Source organism: Amblyomma maculatum, chromosome 1, assembly GCF_055883805.1.
Source record: "Amblyomma maculatum isolate TAMU_Amacu chromosome 1, ASM5588380v1, whole genome shotgun sequence".
NCBI classification, from domain to species: domain Eukaryota; kingdom Metazoa; phylum Arthropoda; class Arachnida; order Ixodida; family Ixodidae; genus Amblyomma; species Amblyomma maculatum.
The window spans coordinates 353,658,083-353,682,203 of record NC_139344.1 but is presented as its reverse complement, the minus strand read 5'-3'; the positions used below and the strand labels follow the sequence as shown (position 1 = coordinate 353,682,203).

The following is a 24,121-nucleotide window of genomic DNA, read 5'->3' as shown; positions in this document are numbered from 1 at the left end:
AACCTTGCGTACAATACATGTTCTGTTATATTTGAGAAAAGTGGCAGCACCGATATTGGCCGGCAATTATTTAGGCCGTAGGACTGGCCCCCTTTGTGTACGACACCTACACATGAAATTTTCTGTTTTTTGGAAAAAATACCGGAGTATAATATTATTTGCATATAAGCGTTAGGAGACCTGCGATTTCGTGTACGACTTTTTTAAAGGGGAAAGGCTTGATATCATCGTTGCTATCAGCTGATCGATTGTCAAGCGAGAGTAGTAATCCAAGAATCTCATCCTCAAAGGCAGGTCTAAGAAACAGAGCCTCTAATATTATATAATTTAATATTATAGTCATCCTGAAACGGTGGACCCAGTATGGGTTTGGACTTACTAACAATAATGAAATGGTCATTGAACGAATTCGCCACTGCTAAATTGGAGTAACGTCGGTCATCAATTTCCAAGTGAGGAGGAACACTATTTATGGCAGTTAATTACTTTAAAATTTGCCAGACTTTGCGGCTTTTGTCGACTGAGGTTCCAAACGGTTGTTTATAAAAGGCCGATTTTGCTCTCCTCAAATCTTAATTTAATTTATTCCTGAAACGCTTAAACTTTTGGAAAATTATGGTGTCGCGTGTTTAAAGAAAAAGTTTAACAACGCATCTTTATTAATTATACGCTGATAGAGCTTACGGATTACCGATTCTTTGCGCCTTTTCCTGTACTTAAAAACTAGAGTTCGAGGTAAAGCAGCTTCTTAGCAAACTTGGACGGTTCTCGAAAAGGAGTCGTATGCTTTGCAAGGATTTGTTTCTGCATGAACATCGTCCCAATCCGAGTATGTAATATTGGACCTGAATAATGAAGTTGTTTCATAATTTGTTTGCCTTGAAGTGTAAGTTGAGGATTGCGAGCGGACATTTAGTGGTAAAATATCAAGTATTGCAAGATGGTTACTAGTTCCCGACCCGAGGGCTCCCGAGTAGGCAGACGAAAAATGACAAGTTGTAAAAAACAGATCGATTAAAGTTTTTGTACTTGTTTTTATTCGAATGGGTTCTTTGATGAAGTTTTCGAAATCATTTGCTAGCATAGTAACGGTAATTGAAGAATTCTGTGCAGATCGAAAGAGGCTGAACAAAGCCAAGCCTGTAAATTATATTTATTTATTTTGTGTCCCTTTAGAACGGGATTTTGAAGGCAGACATCACACATGCGGATAGCATTAGCAAACGTCTGCACAAAATAAACAAAAAAAGTAAAAAATTTAACTTGCAATCTGCGGTAACAACCGAAAAATTGGTAACAGAAGAGCACTACTAATGGACAATGCAACAGTAAAAAAAAAAAGAGAATGATCAAACTTTATTAGCGACGTATCACAACAGTAAGATGCGGTGAGAGTTTCTACACAACTTGGGAGAGACGTAAACAAAATAATCAGTATGTATTCTATTCTTTCATTAGTTCGTCTCTGTGCTTAATTATGTTCTTTGTAGCGCAAACAAAGCTGACATAGCACACTAATAAACAAAATGTGGACAATACTACAATTGAATCGCGTTCCAGCAAGAGGGTATGGTAACAGGTGCAGACATGGGGCGAAACCTTGAGCCTATCAATAAAAATGAACTGCCAAGCTGCCGGTTGAATCGTTCATTATTTATTAGAAAGAAAAAACCCAGCTACTATAAGCGATTCAATGTAGGACAACAAGCTACACTTTAACAATGTAACTATTTTTCATTTGGCTGTAAAGAACAGCGGGAGAGCAGAAAAGGCGTCCGTTAGGATTTGTTCCTGGTATAAGACCGCATCTGCATCCTCGAGTACACAGGTCTCCTTTTCTTTGCCCAGGAATACACTGGATTGAAAAAAAAAAAAGAAACTGTTACGCGGGGAATATCGACCACGGTGCTTCATTTCGCAAAGCACTGTCCTCAAGAAGGCAAGTACTGCTGGAACAAATATCGTTTTCATCGCCTAATTTTACAAAAGTTTAAGCAAAAGCCGCCCGTTTCTCCAAATAGTAGCCACCATGGTGCTCTGTGATTCCTTGCGCCTGTCGCTTACGAAGGCGATCGTGTTCTCGGCGATCAGTAGCAGCACTAATAAAAGGTTCCGCCGAAGATGATCACCGCCATTATGTGAGGTCGTAACGGATGGCAGTTGACGATTGGGATATCCAAAAAGAGAAAAGGGTCATAAAAGCACAAGCCAAGTACATGGCCACTTGTCCAATAAGTTGCCGACTATGGTGTCAGGGCGTACGCGCTAGAACTGGGGTGCCTCGATGTCTACGCCCCACTGCACCGCTCCATGGAGGGCGAGGACATCCTTTGAAAGCGTCGGCGCCGCCTCCGCAAACCGGGGGAAAAAGCTGAGGCCAAAAAGAAGTTCCCACGTGTAGTGCCGCCATTATCACACTCATCACCGTGGTCTGCACAGTTTTTTTTCTCACTAAGTAAGAAAAATGAGTATTGTTTAGACTGGATATTTAGAATCTGAAGTAGATAACATAGTTTTACAAAACTTTTACGCGTTCTTTCAAGTTTCCAAACACTTTTCAGTTTATAGTTTATAGTTATAAATAGTTTATAATAAACTGTAAACTATTATAAACTTTGAGGTTAACAGCTATCAGTAATGAATTAGCTTCGAAAAAAAATACTGGAAACTTGGTCACGAGATTTAGGGCAGCCTTCAGTTTGTTTCAGTAGTATAGGACACTAGATATCTTTTTTTTTTCAACAATCATGCTTACATTTAGGTAAAAACCTTATGTACGTGTATAGTTGTCCGAAAGACGCAATTTGATGTCGAAACCTTTTTAATAGAGAATATTATCTGTGCATTACAATGATTACTGGGATAATGTGTTTTACTTTGCTCGTTAATTGTTCGTAGCATTCACCAGGAAAATCGATGCAAGGAGACGATTCACCAAAATTTACACTAAAAAAAAAAAAAAAAAAAGAGGATAGCTTTTATTCAGTAAGAGGTGAACATCAGCCTTTAAGGAAATAATTTCTCAAGTTATTTCTATACTTCCCTTAGACAAGTGTTTTTCTATTAACTAAGGCAAACTTTTCCCGGAAGGATGTGCTGTAACCCTGCGATTGTGTAAACGGGAAGGGAGAAGGGGGGGGGGGGGGGGGCGGGGGCGGGTGGTGGCAGGTACTGTCCGGCCCTATACGAAATGGCCTCACGAAAGCTTGATTGAACACAGGCTGTGAAAATGTTCAGAGATGAGAAAATTATGCAATATGCATACTTACCAGTCGAGGGCAAACTATGTTGAAAGGGTTGAATGGATCAAATGGCTTTCGGGTAGGTACACACCTGAAAATAAGATCTAAATTCATAACATTTATACGGCACAGATATCGGGATAATTCGTTCAAGCTGCTTCTTTGGTGTGAAAGCAAAACGTAACTATCTAAGGTGCCTGCATACTTACTAAAGAGGTTCCACAGGAACTTTCATGGTGCAGACGTTTCCAGCCAAACGCTACTTTCTTAGTTTAGACTGATTATTTTCAGTACAACTTACATAGAGTGTAATGGAATGCTATACGGTATACATTGTTACGTGGTGACAAGCGAAGAGGACAGCACAACATGGCGATATGATGAAGAATGATTTAATGGTTGGCCTATAGCGAGGGCCTATCTTCTTCGTAACACTTCCCGGGGCCGCCGAGCGATCGTCCCGATCGGTTCGCTTGAAGTTGATAGTGACGTGACTGTGGGGATGTTCAAGGAAAGACAGGAGTGAATGACTCGCTTGCCACCGTGGGTGATCCGTCTCCTCTGGAGCTGTTCAACCATCCGTCACCAGAGTCCATGGAACCGATAGCTCGAGGTTCCTTCGGGCGGCTTAGGCGGGGGTTTCGGGTCATTCGGGTCTTTCGGGTCCTTCGTCTCGGTTCTGGTTGGTCTGTCTGTTCTCCTTATCTTCAGGTCCGGGCTGGGGGCTGGGCGTTGGTAGTTGGTCTGGTCTGGGCTGGAAGAACTGGGGCGAAGCTGCTCGGCGATGTCCCTGGGCCCTCGGTCGATGGTCCCGGCTTACAGATGGCGTCGATGCTCCAAAGCGAGGATGGGGAGAACGTACGCCGCACCTCCAACCAAAAATGTTACGTGGTGACAAGCGACGAGGACAGCACCATAGGGCGATAGGGTGAAGGATGATTTAATGGTTGGCCTAGCGCGAGGGCTCCTCTAGTGCTGCCTATCTTCTTCATGATAACAATATTATTGAAATAAATCAGATGCCGGCCAAGTTCCTATAGGTTGTCTACACTAATTTTCAGTCCACTAGTTGTTTGGCAAGCATTTTGTGTTTGTGCATTACCTTAATATGTGTGGTATAAGTGACATATTATATTTAGATTTTAGAAAAGATTTAATCATTACTTATACTGCCCGGCTGCTCCAATTTAGCTCACAAGATAACACCCATAGGTCTGTCCATGGACCACCATCTATAATATTCCCTTCAGAAAGAAATAAAATACGTGTAAGGGATTGAAAAGAATGCGTTTGAAAAAAAAAAAAAACATCTTTGATGCTTGGATATTGTAGTTTTTCTTCTACTTTTGCTACTTGGAGGATTAGTGCTTTTCAAAGAAACACTTTCTGCTGCACTTCATTCTGTTCGGTTCTCCACATTGACAAAGCGCTGACGATAATCACCCGCAAGTAGTGGATACATTTCGCGAAACGGAGTATTCCCCACATTTTAGAATAAAAACCATTGTTGTGTTGGCTTCGGTAATCTACCTTTATGCCCCTCAGCTTCCTTGAGGATAGTTTTTGCTCCTCTTGTTCTACTTTGCAGGGTCTCAGCTGCAGTTCGTGGTGGGCAATTCGTGCCTTGAGTTCGTGCCTTCAATGCTTCCCAAGTCAGGATCATTAGCCCATTAAATAATATTACAAAATTCCCCATTATCTCCTAACCCTAACTCTCATCAGTTCAGGTCTGTGAACACTACTTTAAACACGCGATGAATAGCTCGTCTCTCTGCACTTTTATACATTTTAATGAAGTTATGGAGGACCGGGTTAATTGGAGAAATATGGGAGAGGCCTTCCCCCTGCAGTGGATATAGTCCAGCTGAAGAAGAAGAAGAAGATGATGATGATGATGATGGGGGAGGACTATGGTGGCTGTGCAAGCATTAAAGACATTTTCCAGCAATTCTACATACGACTCTTTCGCAACCTGGTTCTTGCATAAAATGATTTCTCATAATTGGTGAAGTCTATATTTAGGGGTTAATTATATTCCGCGCTGTTGTATTAAGATAACAATAGCATTGTTCCAAGAGCTTGGGTATAAATTCCGAATATGTTAACTTTTTTCAGTGTTTCGATCAAATAAGATAAGTTCAATGCACAAAGAATCTACTCGGAGAAGGGTGTTGAGCGGACCTCTTTTCATGTGAGTCATATGCTTGCGAAGAAAAGATGTGGTCACTTAAATCCGTCCACAAAGGGCATATATAACTCGAAAACAGTGTCTGGAATGATACTGAAAACTTCGCTATACTCAGAAGGTCGCGTAAGAGGAGCGGTAGCTCTGAATCTACATATCAGAATCTGCAGTGCTACGTTGATGCATTAAAATCATACTGTATTCGTTTTAACGCTTAGCATTGTGAGCGAAAATTCACAGGCGTGGCTCCGGTATGTGGTATATTTGACAGGTGGTTTGGCCGTGCATTCATTTGTGGTTCGATTTCATGTCTTCACGGGGCCATATGAGATGGTTGAATTGGCAGGCACTGAAAACTCGGGCTTGACATTTGAGATGGCAAGATGATAGGGTGAGATTGGCACCTAGCCCTTCAGAACCTTATGATGTCGATTTAGATACGTTTGTCCAAGGCAGTGCTGGCAATTTCCTATAGCTCTACTAAAGAGCACAGGTTGTTGGGCGAGTTGGTGCATTGCAGACACGTTCTAGCGCTGCACGAACGTGCACGAGAGAGATGTAGACAACACGAGCACATAGCGCTCGTGTTGTCTACATCTCTCTCGTCCTTGTTCATATGCGCTAGAACGTGTCAGCTCTACTAAAGCCGGGCTTTCTAAGTCGGTCGGTCTTTAAGACGAATGGTAGCTAGCAACTGTATGGTAATGAGCATGCGTGATATAACAAAAGCACAAATTAAAGCAACATTGGCAAAAATATAGTAACATATAGCATGTAGGTAGACTAAAGTCCGCAGGAGGCGGATAAAATGGACCCATTAGAAAGATTTAGCATACTGGGATCAGAGGTCTGTCACTGTGACCCGCTGCCGGGCGCCGCCGGTGAGTAAGCGCTGATTGGTTCAGACGCAGCAGGTCTGTATGCAGACTTTCGGTATGTGGCGCCGTCTGGCACTGTCCAGGTGGTCTCAGTATGCGCAATTAGAGGCGCGGATCGCGCTACGCTAAAACTCTCTAAAAAATTAACGCTGCAGTGCCGTATACACAAAAGGAGAAGTTTAAGGGCCCGTCAATGGTTTGAGGAGTGTTAACATTGCACTAAAGGCGCATCGTTAAGGATCATTGTTATATATTTTATGGCCAAAGCAGAAGTGCTAAGCTGTGCATTAATAATACTTTGCGGAAGAATTTTGCGAAATAAAATTGCCGTACTATTCCACCTGTTATGCCCCCAGATGATCTCTGGTATTACACTACATTGAAAGGGCCATCTCCAGAAGGAACACGTATTTCATAGCTAAACGTGGTAGGCAAACGTTATATAAAAAAATTCCCATAATAGGGCTTTAGTTGTACACGACTGTACTGTAATATCCTCGGAACATATAAGTCAGGATATATCTGCGGTATTGAAATAAGGTATTGTAGCTTATATATCTGACTTGGTGCAGCAGATTCTGAATATCTGTCAAATTTGTTGTTTGTACATTGAGCTGCGATAATCAAGATCCGTATCTCTTTCTTTCATTTCTTCCTACCCTGATGTCAGAGAAGATAACCATTTTCTTACTTTTCGCATATCACATGTACGTACCTGTTCTCGTGAGAAGGTACATGATTAAACTTTTCACACGGAATGGGGATGATAAAAGCCGTTATCGCTTAAACATGCTGAATTAAATTTACTTTACCAGAAACACTGGTGGGATTTCCCGCCAAATAGCCCCTTTTGCATCTTCACGGAGCCCAAAAATACCAGTAATATCTGTATCGCTTGATCGGTCGCCTGCGTATGTTGAAAGCATGAAACTACCTTTACACAATCATAAAACATAATGCTTACATTGCTCCAACAACTAGAGCTAGAAGAATGCACGCGCTCGGCATTGCCGTTTCTCCTAAGTAGCTCGCTGATAACAAATGCTGCGCGTGATTTTAAACGTTAGCTCTTCGGCACTGAATGCGACGTGAAGAAGGCACATCCAGAGATTTTGGCGATATATGTTTGCATGATATGCGTCGTCAGTATCCCCGTACATTGAGTACGTTGACATAAGTTGATAACAAATTATAATAGTAAAAGTCAGGCATGACGTCTTACTGAATTTTTGATATACACCGTCATACACCCCATACTTTCGGAATAATTTTATCACGTCTTATTTTAATATGGTAATTTATATTCAAATATTATATATATAAATTTTTTATTATCGGAATAGTTGAATTTCATATTTGAACAGAATATTTTATTCCATTGTAGTCTTTACATGTGCAGGAACTTTTTCTTCAACGTCTGAGTACCGAATCATGAGTGTATAATATTGGATTTTATTTTGCACAAAGACAGCAACACACCGTCAGCACTTTCATCATGTCCAACCTAGGTCATTAAAATCAGGTACATCGAGAAATGACGCACATCGAATAACTATATACTGTACATACAAGGAAGCCATAGGCATTACTCTGAAAATGCCTTCGGGCATCCGCAGTGCGATGTTATGTAACAGGCTGATTGGAAGCGTTCACAGGCATTCCTAGGGAATCCGCTTAGTAAACGCCGCGATCGCTATATTTCTCAGCATTTTTTATGTGGCGGTTTAATGCGTCATTTTCCACGTCGGCCTCATTTATTTCATTTGCTTGGACATTCTTCGTTCTGTTAGGCTTGGTAACTGTTTCCAGTTTCACTAGTATCTCCGTGGCAGCATACGAATGCTTTAATCGCTCGAGAAGTGTGTTTCTTTCGGAATGCCTTATGCTCGCTTCTCAATGACGCCAATGCAGCTCTGTTTGCCAAGAAACAACGCTCCATTTCTTCACTCCATTAGCCTCAGCTGCAGTGACATTTATTCACCACGCGCTCATCCTCTCTGCGCCTCTCTGCCGGCGACGAATTCTAAGAAAGCCAGAACCCAATATATAAGCCAATTCAGCACAAATCAGTAAATTTGAAAAAAAAAAAAAAAACACTCTTTATGAAGTTCCTTTGGCTAGATGTTCACATAGTAGGTTTTTTTTTTATATGCGGGGTGTTCTCTTCTATAAACAGCATTATTTTCAAAATTTTACTATGTTCCGAAGCGAAAACTTAGGCGTCAGACACAGAAGCACCAGTGGAGAGCTCGGAAAGTTGGCGCGCTTTCGAGTCGGTGAGCATGCAGCCATTTGGCTGCGAGAGGAGAGGTATTACGCAGTACTCGGTTATTCTGCGAAGCGTAAGGCTAACCGCTGACTAATTACATTTTCAAATTCATTGAGGACGTCTATACTTAATCAATGTATTCTAGTCTCCCTGCTGAACCTTCGTTAACCGTCAGTGCTGTGATTTCTAGGCTGTGCTCGAAGAGAGTGCGCCTCGATGTCGAGTGCACTTGAATTCAGTCAAAGCACACTTCCAGCGAGGAAATATACGTGCCTCAGTCCCATCACCGTCCGTGTTATTGGCGCCCAGGCCGACGCGAGCCTAACATGTAGGCACTATTTATAATAGAGGTAGTAGCAGGCGCGCCATTCAATAGACATCGTAAGAATACGCGCCTTTGTCAAAAGAATGAGGCTGACCACAGTTCATATTACGCATAGCCTTAGCACCATCTTCTTCTATTGTCATCATACGGGCTGTTCTGATACGGCTAGTATTTCCCTCGTTTGCGGAAGAAGCTGTTCATGACCTGTTAAAATATTTCTCCCTAGGAACTTTACTGATACTCCTGCTTTTCCCAGAATCTTAGCTACAATCTCCGAGTGCCTAATTAGTGACCTAATTCTTGCCTCTCTTGCCATCGGAGTTGATCATGAAAAGCTTTATACCTACTTTACTAAAAGCCAGCTCTACGTAATCATAACCTCATTCAAACAACAAGTGTTATCATGAACAGATACAGGCGCGTTAGACGTGAAAACGTTCGATTTAGGCCTCTGGTTAAGCCTCTATAAATTAGGAGAACAAGGTCATCACCTACGCCCACGCTACGATGGCGAGCACGCTAGAACGTGGCTGACCCGGCATTTTTTCATCGTCATTTCAACGTGCGCCACAGCAAATTATTAGGCAGTTGGAGGTTTTTTATTGCTAAGCGGCATCATCAATCGAGTCGTCATGCATGACTTCCTGCTTTGCAGTATTCTGCCCGACTTCTAAAGGGTTAAGATTAGAAACTTCCGAGCTTCACGCTATACAGTGACTTCTAGGATGCGGCAATGAGTCCCTATCTGTTTCCGGTACAGTCCACTCATAATTACTGAGCCTGCCACCACGAGCATGCTGCAAGCTTCTCAAGAACTATCTCCTAAGCCATTCCAATCTTATCGAAGTCTTGAATACAAAACGGAGCCACCTTCTCAGGAAAAGCAACGTAGCTTCCCGGGCCAGACGCAGCAATACATCTCGACGAATGAGACCCGCAACACTCCACTAAGTTGCGAATGCTACAATACGCGTGTCAGCAAGGCTCCTTCTTGCCATCGGAGTTGCCAAAAAGCTCACCGCAAAGTCCTGCTGTCCTGATGCAGCCGCACGGCTCATCTGCATGACGTGATCACGCCTGAACTTGACGCTGAGCGGGCTTTGTCACTACCTAAGACTACCGATACTTCAACCACGCACTCCCAACAGCATCGTGAAATATTCATTCATAGTTGTCATCCGAGGACAAGCTGTCGGTCAGTGCTCACCCATCTTTGAGTTACACCGCCGTAGATCGCTTTCCCGCCGCGGGTGCTGCAGCTTTAACCCACTTCCGTCAGCATTATTTATCCACGCCTGCCCTATTCAACGTGTGCCTGCGTGCACAGTGTGTCAATTTGAAACCTCACCAAACGGAGTACCATGCCGTGTACCTTCCGCAAACCGTAAATCAGACACTCTGCTGGACCATGTAATATGATTTTGCAACGAGGCACGGACCAAGCACGTCCACCCACCTCTATAGTAAAGCTCTGCATATGCATGTCCAGCCTTGACGAATGCATCAAAAGGCTTCCGCAGAATATTCTTTTTCGGGTTGACCTGTGCAAAGGACTTAACAAATTGGCGCCAGCGGCAGCAATATGCGTGTTGGATTGTCGACGAAGAACCAAATTTCTGCTGTTCTCGTCCCTGCCTATGTTTAATGCACCCAAACATTATAGAATAAAGACTGTTTAGAAAGGCACTAAATAGAAGAAAAAAGACGACGTTTTTTACAATACTGAATGAAACAGAATAAGAAATGGCATACATTTTGCACCAATCTACCATCTACAAGGGGAAGCACACAAAGCAGGCTGTATGAAATACTCACTACTGTCTTTTCAAAGTGCATTTGCTCCGTCGCGCTGCCTCAGTAGTTAGAGAACAGAACTACTGGGCCGGCGACCCGCGGGTTTGATACTAAACCCAGCGGCTGAGCTTTAGTGGAGGCGGAGCTCTGGGCGCGCACGTAGTCTGCTGTTTCCAGTCCAGTGTTTTATTTATTTATATATGCTTTTTTGGCGCTATTTCATGGCAATTATATTATTTTTATTCTCCTCTCTCCTGTTCCTTTCTGTTTCTTTGCCAGCAAATCTACCCTCATGCAGGGAATCACGTCGGTGATATGGATGCTATTTTTATATTTGAACTAGTCGCAAACACCCAAGGGCACTCCGCGAAAGCTTTACTACGCCTTTTAACTAGGTCGGTGTGTTTTATATGGCCTTAAACGTGCGTAGCGGCGCGCGGATCCGCGCCGCTCGATTTTCCTTCTTCGCACGTGAAGCACTAGGAGTCGGTGGCACTCGCTTCTACTTCGCACACCTGCTTCTTCTTCTTCTCACACCTGGCAGACTTCGTTCGTACCGGTACATATCTCCACAAATATAAAACACTGCCTGACACAATGCTACACAGACTTCCAGTCTCCTGCCTACCCTTTCCCGTCCCCGTTGCCTATATGGCTCGTCTCCTGGCACGTCCCCCTTCAATATGCTTTCAGCATCTTCGCGGTTTTTAGAATTGCAAGGACAGTTTACTCAAGAATAATGTCCCGCTATACAGCGTTAACAATGGCTATAAGTATCCGCCCTTACCGCCTGGAGCGCCAGTTCTGAACGACGTCGCTTGATGGTTGATAACTGCGCATAACCTCGCCTTTCGCAATGCCCTCGTCACCTTCGTGTCGTCCTGACCCGGATGTGGTGTCCTTAAAGTTCTCAGACATCCATGGAGGAGTCGCTACTTAGGTTTAGCTGTGTTAAAACTTTCCTTACTTCTTTTTCTTACTGAACGAAGACTTTTGTACCAGAAATGAAAAATGGATTGCATTTCTCCGAATCAAGAGTAATGTTCCACAAATGCAGTGTATACCGCGGACAGCACAATGCACAGAATGAAAATTTTGAGTGTCAATCGATGCTTTTAACACAAGCACTGGTCCTGCTTTTTCCTGTGAGATCGATTGTTTCCATACAAGCAGGTAATGCACTTCTTATCGTTCACATTTCGCAAAGGTGAAGGAGCTCTTCCTCCGCGGCACGATACGCGTGTTTGCTAAACTTGGCAGCCTGACGTCAAGTAGCAGGGCGAGAGCATCGTCGGCGGCACTTTGCCGAAGCCACAAGATGTCCATGGCCTGACAAAACGCCAGGAAATCTTGGCCCTACAAGTTATCAGCTCGGTTTTCCGTGTCTCTTTTCAATTCGTTTCGCACTATTCGTACCATCGTGCCATCCGCATGCTCTACTACTTTCGTATTTTTATTTTAACTGAATACGATGCAAAGTGTAGATTTGACTGCAAACTAACGTTTTCGGAATAGAGCATGGCAGTGGTGCCGCTGAATGCGCGCTCGGTCCAAATGCGACGGTAACGGAGTGCCGCATCCGTATGCACCTTGCAGGCGAATGCTAAAACCGGCCTGAAAGAATAATGATTTAACAGGGTAGAAATTAGGGCAAGTCGGTACTGATCCATACCATACGAGAAGGGTAACACCAGGACAATGGACAAAAGGGGAGAGAATACACACTACAACAAAGGCGCCAGCTTCCGACTGACGAAGAAAGCCAAAAACGACCATGTCGAACGGAACCTGGGCAACAATAGCGCATGCGCTGATTTAATAGAAAAATAATAATGAGTTGAAAGAAAAAGAAGGCGAAACAAAATGGTAGATCATGGATGTTTTGAGCGCAAGAAGGGCAGCTCTCGTTTAGACAAGAAAATGAACGGTGTACTAACACTGTTATCTTGCAAGGCAGCAATCTATGCAGCACAGTAACAACACGAAGACATATACCGGCAGATATCTAGGTTTTCATTGCAAAGATTGCCTTTTATTATATTAATGCTCAGTCGTTGCTAAGAATAGAGATAAGCTAACTTGCGAAATTGTGGAAGCTACCCAGATTGCTGTCTCGCAAGATAACTGTATTAGTACATCGTTCATTTCCTTGTCTAAACTGGAGCTCGCCTTTCGGGTTCAAAACATCCGTGATCTTCTTTTTTTTTTCGCATCGTTTTTTGCTTTAATATTATTTTTCTCTTAGATCAGCGCATGCGCTGCTTTTGCTCAGGTTCCGTTTGACATGGCTGTTTTTGCCTTTTTTCTTCAGTCGGAAGTTAGCGCCTGTGTTGTGGTGTGTGCTCTCCCCCTTTTGTCTGTCGTCCTGTTGTTGAGCTTCTCGTACGTTATGAAAGATGGTTGGTTGGTTGGTTTGTGGGGTTTAACGTCCCAAAGCAACTCAGGCTATGAGAGACGCCGTAGTGGAGGACTCCGGAAATTTCGACCACCTGGGGTTCTTTAACGTGCACTGACATCGCACAGCACACGGGCGCCTTGCTTTTCGCCTCCATAACTCCATAAAGAATAACTTCTCAATAGTAAAACCAAATCCCGGCTGGGTGTAAAATCTCCACGTTTTAATGTATAAATCGTTTAAGCAATCACTCGTCTCATGTTGTCACCGACAGCGCAGTTTTCGGAACGCAAGAAATTATTGCCACCAATAGTGTTCAGGCCACCACAACTTAAGCTTTCGACGCTGCTTTATGCAGCATTTTTCAACAAAAAAACAAAACAAAAACATTTTCATACATTCTCTTCTGCATCATAACCAATATGACTCATCTTAATAATGCCCTCTGTGCGAGATAATTAAACTCCGTAAATTATTTCAGTCCATGGTTTCATTAGAATGTTGTTTTTCTTTTGTATGCTCTCATCTAAACTCGGTTCTGTATTTGTCATTATTCCCCATTTTAATGCAATACAGTTATCCTCAAACGCGATAGTTTAATATGTTTCAAGCTACAAAATATATAACGGCCTCGTGCTGTCTCGTTTGTGTCATTCAGAGGCTGTTCAATCCGGTTTACTCAGTGCCGGTGTTCGGCTTCTGTTGACTTAGACGGGACCTTCGATGCTGCCTCCTGAGATAACCAATCTTCTAACTTATCTCTTCTGACTTCTTTTCTCAAGGAGTCCCATTTGGCTCTTCTCGTGCTTGGCTTAATCTTTCTGCGTGCAACTGCTCTCTCTCCTTCGCTGCAGTAGCATATATCTACCAGACCGGTCGCCTACACTGGTGAGTTGCAAATTCTTTAGAGTGTACCTTGCTTTAATAATATGCGCACCTAAAACTGACCCAGGAGATATATAATGCTTTTACTGCTCACTAAAAATTTGCGTAAGGAATAAAGGGCTCGAAATTTAATATATGGTAAAAAAAGTTCGGGGTGCCCTTAACCTCCGCCTTTAAGGGTACTGCGCTAGAGCGGTAATGTATCTTGTCTATCTTCTGCCATTGCGGATCCTCGTTCATGTGCACGCACTTCAATATTGTCTTAATCATCATCATCATAATCGGCCGGACTATACTGATTACAGGGCGAAGATCTCTCCCATATTCCTTATTAACCCGGTCTTGTGCTAGCTACATGCCTTAACCCCCGCAAACTTCTTAACCTCATCCGCCCACCTGACTTTCTGCCGCCCCTTGTTACGCTTTCTTCCCTTGAAATCCTGCTTGTTACCCATAGCGACCATCGGTCATCGTCTCTCCGCACTACATGCCCTGCCCATGTCAATTTCGTCTCCTTAATTTCCACTAAAATGTGAAGAACTCTACCGTAATTTAAGACAAAGAAATGTCAATCGCCAGGGCATGCTGCCTTAATCACTGGTTCCCTTTACCTCTATGAGAGTGCAGTTCTTAGGGGCCCATTCTTGGACTGCGCGTCGTATTTGCCGCCGGCGTTGTCTTCATAACACGCCACCTGGCAGCCATAAAAGCTGCAAGCTGAGCAAAGATCCACCTACAAAGAGTAGGAGAATTGTAGAATGGAGGTACGAAAATCTCCCGCAATTAAGGGGAGGGAAAGCGGAGATAGCGCGAGAGGTAACGGGTGGCCTAGCTTGGCTTCCATCGGATGTATGGTTGGTGTTATATCCCTGCTTTGAAAAAGCCATACAAATATGCTTTCCTAGACTGTATTTGGTGTAAGGGTTCCTGTGAGTTCGGCTTCTGTCCCTTTCTGCTCTCAAAAGAACCAGCCATATTTGGCAGCACCTCCCAAACAGGTTCTGGATCTTCTGGTCGCACACAATCTGCCGTCCAGTCAGTCAGTGCCTGACCATGCGATCTGCCCACTGCCACCCTCCTATAGGCATAGAGAGGCGAGTATGAATTGTTTTTTTTTTATGGAGGGGGGGGGGGGGGGCACCTAAGGTTTGCCAGTAAGGTTATGACGAGGCAGTAGTAATAGCTTCTGAGTGCTGTCTTGCTTTGCGGATCTTTTCACGAACAAATATGATTTTTGTATTGGAACGGCCGACTGTCCTGCCTGGGAAAATTGTGGCTCTGAAGAGACAGTCGAACATCACATGAGTGAATGTCCTGCATTTGTGAATGAAAGACATAAGTTGGGTTGTGTGCTGGACAGCCTCGATCCTCGCCCTTTAACGGCGGATAAAATATTTGGTTCATGACAGTGAAAGGCGACTGCTTTAAGGCATACAGGGCACTGTTTAGTGACAAATTGTATCTGTGCTCCACGTCTCTTTTCTCTTCCCCTGTTGAAGAAATATTATAGTATTCATGGATATAATTGATTAGAAAGTAGCAGAAAAAAACAGCCAAATGCCAACGGTGGTTTCCGATCCCACGACCTCCGAACTTCGCGTCCGCAGCTCTACCGAGTCAACTACAGCGACGGCTCCTCATTCGTCTACTTTCTTTTGCGTGTGCGCATGCTGCGTGTAGCCTATATCCTTGAGAGGTGGTGGCGGACATAGACCGTCTCAAGATACCGCCAGCGTCAGTGGAATGTGATCTAACAGGAAGGATGGAAGCTGTGTGATAATCATGTTAAGCCACTTATGACATAATGCTGCCAGATTCGACGCCCTCGTTAAGCTTAACAGCAGCCAAATGATAGGCAAATTAAAGGATTGTTATGAGATACATAAAAAAAGCCAACAGCCAAGATGGGAAATGAATTTGCAGGAGATTTCTGTGATGACTGGTTTCAACGGATCAGAGCATACAGTGTATACCTGTAGTCGTATCCGCATAGATTCCGATACAAAGTTTAAAATCACGTGTTCCTATTAATATATTTAAATATGTAGCCGGCCCCTTACGACGCCACGTGAACAGGAAAGGTACCAAAGTGCACGACCGTTCAATCATTTTTGCGCCGAACAAAAGGTGTCCAGCAAAGAATGGTGTTATGTTATTGTCTTCATTCATCAGCGGATGCTTGAATCTGTTGCGCTTGGTGGATACCTTAGTAGTGCTAGGGTTGTCTCAAATGAGTGGGAATGCGCAGTTGTGGTGTTACTGAAAAATAACAGCTGACGCTCTTAGCAGCTGACGCTTCATTGCAAGCGAAGTAATATCAATAGAGACGTGTCATCACTCCCACACCTATCAAAACACCACAACTACAACAAAAAAGCAAAGCAGGTGAAAATAAGCAAAGCCAAAGAATGATACGGTAACAGATAGACAGATCGAAAAACATTATTCAGGTCAAGGAATTCCGAACATGATTCCCCCGGGCTCCCGCATGACACCACTACACTCAAGTGTTTATGCCCCTAAAGTTCACAACACTAGCACCCTGCCGGTGACATCGGTCTGTATCACCGTGTCCGCTACATGCCTTAACCCCCGCAAACTTCTTAACCTCATCCGCCCACCTGACTTTCTGCCGCCCCTTGTTACGCTTTCTTCCCTTGAAATCCTGCTTGTTGCCCATAGCGACCATCGGTCATCGTCTCTTCGCACTACATGCCCTGCCCATGTCAATTTCGTCTCCTTAATTTCCACTAAAATGTGAAGAACTCTACCGTAATTTAAGACAAAGAAATGTCAATCGCCAGGGCATGCTGCCTTAATCACTGGTTCCCTTTACCTCTATGAGAGTGCAGTTCTTAGGGGCCCATTCTTGGACTGCGCGTCGTATTTGCCGCCGGCGTTGTCTTCATAACACGCCACCTGGCAGCCATAAAAGCTGCAAGCTGAGCAAAGATCCACCTACAAAGAGTAGGAGAATTGTAGAATGGAGGTACGAAAATCTCCCGCAATTAAGGGGAGGGAAAGCGGAGATAGCGCGAGAGGTAACGGGTGGCCTAGCTTGGCTTCCATCGGATGTATGGTTGGTGTTATATCCCTGCTTTGAAAAAGCCATACAAATATGCTTTCCTAGACTGTATTTGGTGTAAGGGCTCCTGTGAGTTCGGCTTCTGTCCCTTTCTGCTCTCAAAAGAACCAGCCATATTTGGCAGCACCTCCCAAACAGGTTCTGGATCTTCTGGTCGCACACAATCTGCCGTCCAGTCAGTCAGTGCCTGACCATGCGATCTGCCCACTGCCACCCTCCTATAGGCATAGAGAGGCGAGTATGAATTGTTTTTTTTTTTATGGAGGGGGGGGGGGGCACCTAAGGTTTGCCAGTAAGGTTATGACGAGGCAGTAGTAATAGCTTCTGAGTGCTGTCTTGCTTTGCGGATCTTTTCACGAACAAATATGATTTTTGTATTGGAACGGCCGACTGTCCTGCCTGGGAAAATTGTGGCTCTGAAGAGACAGTCGAACATCACATGAGTGAATGTCCTGCATTTGTGAATGAAAGACATAAGTTGGGTTGTGTGGTGGACAGCCTCGATCCTCGCCCTTTAACGGCGGATAAAATATTTGGTTCATGACAGTGAAAGGCGACTGCTTTAAGGCATACAGGGCACTGTTTAGTGACAAATTGTATCTGTGCTCCACGTCTCTTTTCTCTTCCCCTGTTGAAGAAATATTATAGTATTCATGGATATAATTGATTAGAAAGTAGCAGAAAAAAACAGCCATATGCCAACGGTGGTTTCCGATCCCACGACCTCCGAACTTCGCGTCCGCAGCTCTACCGAGTCAACTACAGCGACGGCTCCTCATTCGTCTACTTTCTTTTGCGTGTGCGCATGCTGCGTGTAGCCTATATCCTTGAGAGGTGGTGGCGGACATAGACCGTCTCAAGATACCGCCAGCGTCAGTGGAATGTGATCTAACAGGAAGGATGGAAGCTGTGTGATAATCATGTTAAGCCACTTATGACATAATGCTGCCAGATTCGACGCCCTCGTTAAGCTTAACAGCAGCCAAATGATAGGCAAATTAAAGGATTGTTATGAGATACATAAAAAAAGCCAACAGCCAAGATGGGAAATGAATTTGCAGGAGATTTCTGTGATGACTGGTTTCAACGGATCAGAGCATACAGTGTATACCTGTAGTCGTATCCGCATAGATTCCGATACAAAGTTTAAAATCACGTGTTCCTATTAATATATTTAAATATGTAGCCGGCCCCTTACGACGCCACGTGAACAGGAAAGGTACCAAAGTGCACGACCGTTCAATCATTTTTGCGCCGAACAAAAGGTGTCCAGCAAAGAATGGTGTTATGTTATTGTCTTCATTCATCAGCGGATGCTTGAATCTGTTGCGCTTGGTGGATACCTTAGTAGTGCTAGGGTTGTCTCAAATGAGTGGGAATGCGCAGTTGTGGTGTTACTGAAAAATAACAGCTGACGCTCTTAGCAGCTGACGCTTCATTGCAAGCGAAGTAATATCAATAGAGACGTGTCATCACTCCCACACCTATCAAAACACCACAACTACAACAAAAAAGCAAAGCAGGTGAAAATAAGCAAAGCCAAAGAATGATACGGTAACAGATAGACAGATCGAAAAACATTATTCAGGTCAAGGAATTCCGAACATGATTCCCCCGGGCTCCCGCATGGCACCACTACACTCAAGTGTTTATGCCCCTAAAGTTCACAACACTAGCATCCTGCCGGTGACATCGGTCTGTATCACCGTGTCCTCTGAGCGTAGCAGTTTCCCCTATTCTCCCTTGTATTGAGGCACTCCATGCCCCGCAATTCTAGCGGAAATTAAGAAGAAGAAATGGACATGGGCAGGACATGTAGTGCGAAGAGAGGATAACCGATGGTCGCTTAGGGTAACAAGCTGGATTCCAATGGAAGGAAAGCGTAGCAGGGGGCGGCAGAAAGTTAGGTGGGAGGATGAGGTTAAGAAGTTCGCAGGGGTCAAGTGGATGCAGCTAGCACAGAACCGGGTTAAGTGGAGAAATATGGCAGAGGCCTTCGCCATGCAGTGAGTATAGTCAGGCTGATGATGATGATGATGATGCCCCGCAACGGACGGTCCGGCAGGCAGAGGGATAGGATACGGATGGAAGAGACAAATAGTTTCAGGCATAGGGTACAGGCAGGAGATGGAAAGGACGGATGAATGTAGGATAGGGTAATGGGTGAGCGAAGAGTGTGTATCTGCAGTCTGCGCTTCACAAAAACTCTCTCCGGATAGGCCGCCTCTTTTTTAGCAAAGTTACTGAAAAGCAGCGTTAACGCAGTGATCGCCCCGTTTGCGTATTGAAAATGCTCCAGAGATTCCGCGCATGACTAGAGACCACTCTAGTCACGATATAGGCATTTGCTTATGTTGAAGCAAATGCCTATATCGAAACTCGTTAGGCTGGAAGAATTTTGCATTTCAAAACTCGTAAAATATTCCCAGAAGATGTTTTCTCGACTCCATTCAGCTACAGCTCATTTCCTCTAAATTATAGTTGCAGCACGAAGCACACAACTGAAAAATGGGAGGGAAGCGTCAGAACGGAGGTCAATGGAGTAGCGTTTCTAAAAGAGCGTTTCAGAACCATGTACGCCAACATCTGTTGTTATCTCCACTGTAATTTCGAATTTTTTCACATCGCACAGCAGCCTTTGAATGCAGACGTCTTTATAACTCACGTAAAAATTTACTAATGAGGGTTCCAGTAACTGAACCTGCTTTTTAGAAACTCGGTCCCCATATAGACCATTTATATGTGTCGAGGCCCACAGTTTTTTTTCTATTCCAGTGCTTATTGTTTCAGCATGATAGAAAGAATGGTTTCGTAATCATTGCGAGCAGTTGTGATTTCGGTACGGGCACCTTTAAAATTAAATGAGCCAGAATTGCTTCGTAATAATAAAAGAAGAGACCTGAGGCAATGAGCACATGAAGCCATGACGGGCCGAGGGATATAATAAGCCGAAAGCGACTGACTTGCAAAGGCAGCTGGTTTTTGTCGTTGCGATTGCAATCTACAAATCTGTATTCTTGATAGCAACTCCTTACGTCCTTACGGGCTTCTCAATGTGTATGCCTTGCTTTGAGCTGGTGACGGACAGAGTTCTGAGAAGAATAGAGAAATTGACGAAACGTCCAGCGTCGCAAAAGTGCGACATGATAGGCTTTCGAATTTCGTCTGACTGCCAAGTTGTTCAGCATTATATTTATGGGGAGTGCAGTCACTAAAATAATGTTACGACTGGTGACTTTGGCTATTTTTCCATAATTTAGAATCTAAGAGTATTTAAATGCTGTCACTGCAGTGGCATGCATCACGACATTCATAAATATGGAAAACGTCGAGCACGGTTTCAAACAATGCGCTACCGCCGACATAATTCGGCCATGATGACTTTGTTGACAAATTTTCATGTTTATTTCGTTTCAGGTCATCAACAGCGTGACGAGAAGTAAAAGGCCTATGAGAGTTCGAGCATAAAAAGGCAGGCACCCAAAGAAAACCGCTTTTAGTGTTAAAACCACATGCGACTGCAGGAGAAATTGCAGATAGAAAAATCTCATCCTAGTGTTTAAGACTAATTTCTTGCGACACCTGCATCATATATTTCTGAATGAAAGCACATGATGACGATAGCGAAGGCTGTCAACTAGGCATCAGGCGGCCAGCAAACTTTCCGTCTTAGGCTGGCAATAAGAAGTAGGGCTTCACTTGATACCAGACCTGGAAAAAGTAAACATATAGAGGAAGGCTGAAGACATAGGCAGGCGCTGAAGAATGTCACTTGTGTGACCTTTCAAACACTACATTTCAATATAAAAGAACTTGTTGTCACGAAAATTGCTCACGAGGGTGTTGGTGCTCTTGGGCTCAGGAAAAACTGTATGAAGTAGAAGAGGTCCAGAAGAAGGCCAAACAATCCCATTCTTAAAGAAGAGGCCCGAGTAGAGGGTGTAAAACATTAAGTGCTCCCGAATACCTGCCAACAAACGCATTACCATCAGATGAACAATGGCCGTGCCCACATTCACAGCGGTGGACTACGTAGTACTCACTGGGTTTCTCACCCTGTCGGCTGGCATTGGCATATTCATCGCCTGGCGCGATCGCAAACGAAAGTCCAACAAGCAGTTCCTGACGGCAAACAAGGAACTCGGCTGGCTCCCAGTTGCCATGTCTATGATGGCCAGTTTTCTGTCATCCGCTGCCTTCCTAGGACTGCCTTCGGAAGTATTCGTGCGGGGATCAACGTTGTGGTCCGGTGTCATTTCAACCTCTCTAGCGATTCTCATGGCTGCTCTTATTTTCATGCCCATGTACTACAAGATGGACATAACGAGCATTAACGAGGTATTTTGTGCCTTCCTTTTCTCTTTCTCAGCAAGTTGTTGTTGGATGGGTTGTTGCCACCTGTGGGATAATTTTTCCGTAGTATGGACTGCTGACTCTTCGCTGAATAATGTCACAACAACGTGCTGTATATATGCTCATTGCTGGAATATCAATCATGCAGAACATAGGGGCGCATTTCATGCGATTTCGGCGTGCAGTTCTAACTAAAGAAGAGATTAGCGTGTGGGTCTCTAGTGTGGTTTGCATGCGATGACCTGCAGCAATGTGAATACCTAACATCTATGTGCCCACGGTTACGCAAAAATTAGGAGATAGAAAGTGGGAAAAGGTTTCATAATATCAAAAGCCCAGAAAATATCGCCTCATATCAGGGCTTTCACCTGTATGGCTTTCCTTTTAGGATTTAGCACTTCTGTATTGCACTGGTGTGTTAGAATGGTCGATGGTTCAAGGCTAACTGAGTGGATGGACTATCTAGCCGATTATTTTCGGTGATGGGATTAAAATGCTTACTCATAAAAGACAATTTTTCACTTATTACTGTCAGTGGAACCTTTCCCAACTACCCTGCACAAACAAAACACACCTTAATAAAATTTTAAGTGGTAATTTTGTTACTTGTTACTTAACGAGACACAGTTGATTCGAGAAAGTTTTGCTACGCGTGCCGCGAGCATCTTTTTAACTGGGAGATCTTTTTGCGGGCATGCTTTTGTAGTCATAAAGCATTTGTTTTTCTAATCACCATGCAGATGACCTTAGCAGGCTATCTGGTGTTTCATTCCAATATAATTAACCAGATTCAAATTGTTCTGCCGTCCATCCGTGCCATTAACCAATAAAGTGTGCATTATTTTACGCCCTTGCAAGAACAAATGGTACTGATATCGTTTAACAAAACTTGCGGTTGCTCAAAAACTTAGCAAAATATCCAAACGTACAGCGAACAATGCAAGATTTACCCAGTGAAAAACGTCTTATTTATTTCAGTACCTGGAGAAGAGGTTCATGTCCAGAGCTGTAAGAAACATTGGGTCCATCCTCTTCATTGTTCAAACGGTAAGTGCCGACCGCATAGGAGTCTTAACTTGAATCCTTCGTGGAAAAGAAAACCTAAAGTGAGCTAGGCCACCTTAAATATCAGTACGTTATCAGCGTTTTAGCTACAAATGCAGGCACCAAGCACATTGCCTGCAATTAATTAATTGAGAAGAGTATATGGGTATATTATTGTTCTGGAGTTGTGGCGGAATGTTTCGTTTTCACTATGAAATGAACTGCAAGGAAAACAGCAATATAAAGTGACGCGCGTTTAAACTGTAAAGCTTTTTCTGTAAAAAAATTTCAATTCGATTGTAAGGTGAAAAGTTGTAGGAAATAACCTTTTTGAATGTGATTATTGGACAAAAAAAGAAAGAAGGTGGTTGCTTTAGTTGCGCCAATTAAAAACGTTTCTAATCACTAGGGGCACATTCCTAGATGGACATGTCAAGTTCGCTTCAGAAAATACATCGCCTCAGAACTTGACAAGGGCCATGCGGACCGGTCTCTACGGATAGTTATATGTGCGAATAGTGCAATCAAATTCTCTGACGCACGCGTTCGAGGAATAGAAATTAATGAAGACGGTGACGCACAGTTCGAGAAAGTGGCTGCTAAATAAGGGCGATGCAAGATTGTGAGTGAGTCAGGTCGCGGCGATAGCTTCGTTGCCAATGCAGCAGCCAAGAAAGCTGGCATACTCGATCTCTTCGCCATTAGGTCGAATGATGCTAGCAGCCGTATGCTATTTTTTGTGTTTTATTTATCATGCGCTCTAAAATAATGCGAGCCATTTACATAGACACGATTGAAGATGTGCTTTTAATGCACGAGGAACTCATATGAGACTTTCGCCGGTGCATGACCTTTCGTTCTGCGCATGCGCGTAGATACATAATATCTCTACGAGTGGACAAGAGGAGGATAAAAGGCGTGTTTCTATTTCTCTGCTTTAGGTTTCATTCAGAAATTATTTACAGTCAGAAGTGCCCACAATCCTAGAGTCCAGAACCGGAAGTTGATGCCCTTTACCATCGCGCATGCACAGAACACAAGATCACGTGCCGGCGAATGTTATGGAGGCTTCACTTCCTCAGTGTCTCACTGGTTTCTCCAGAAGAGCCCCCTTAACCAACAATAGATGTAGCTCACGTTGAAGAAGTGCAGTTTTGAACTAGAGCGATATTTCTCAATCATTACACCTTGTCCATTATATTAGTCTGCTCAATTTGGTGTTATATTCACGCAGTAAGGTTAATACAAAAACTAGTATTTAAGGTGGCACCTCCCACTATGGTTTTATATTGACCCCATGTGGCAAAAGTTACGACAACAAGACATGCTATGAAGTTAATGTCTTATGCTTGTAAGCAGACATATTTTGTGGAGACGACTAAAAATATTTTCTATCGAAGATAAATTTTCACTTTTACTTACGACAACAAGCCATGGTATGAAGTTAATGTCTTATGCTTGTAAGCAGACATATTTCGTGGAGACGACTAAAAATATTTTCTATCAAAAATAAATTTTCACTTTTATTGTCATTGAGAACTTTCCCAACAACCTTTCATTATAAGGAATACACTTTATCGCTTTCACGAATCTGCGAGCTGCAGTATATAGGGCAGGAAGCCCTTGCTACCCGCTAACATTGCTGAATGCGGATGTTAAAGAGTAT

The 24,121-nt window shown here is 43.6% G+C and overlaps 1 protein-coding gene and 2 long non-coding RNA genes across 4 annotated transcripts in view; 1 reads left to right on the top strand and 2 right to left on the bottom strand.

The window, feature by feature from the left end:
- LOC146207818 (uncharacterized) overlaps positions 1-24,121 on the bottom strand; it is a 41,184-nt gene that overhangs the window by 8,564 nt on the left and 8,499 nt on the right. Inside the window, exon 3 of one of the 2 annotated variants that reach the window (XR_014704285.1) lies at positions 21,465-22,494. The exons of the other annotated variant lie outside the window; for it this stretch is intronic. This is a non-coding gene — a long non-coding RNA (uncharacterized LOC146207818). Of the gene's footprint in view, positions 1-21,464; positions 22,495-24,121 lie in introns of those variants that run through there. 2 annotated transcript variants of the gene reach the window in all.
- On the bottom strand, positions 1,633-7,549 carry LOC146207819 (uncharacterized). Its single transcript, XR_014704281.1, has 3 exons — positions 7,270-7,549; positions 3,270-3,333; positions 1,633-1,855 (listed from the first exon to the last, which is right to left on the bottom strand). It is a non-coding gene; the product is annotated as an uncharacterized LOC146207819 (long non-coding RNA).
- The window catches only part of LOC146207817 (sodium-coupled monocarboxylate transporter 1-like), a 28,974-nt gene continuing 25,796 nt past the window's right edge, over positions 20,944-24,121 (top strand). Inside the window, exons 1-2 of the mRNA XM_084590545.1 lie at positions 20,944-21,396; positions 22,390-22,458. Coding sequence (XP_084446671.1) covers positions 21,058-21,396; positions 22,390-22,458 — 408 coding nt within the window. The 5' untranslated portion in view covers positions 20,944-21,057. The remainder of the gene's footprint in view (positions 21,397-22,389; positions 22,459-24,121) is intronic.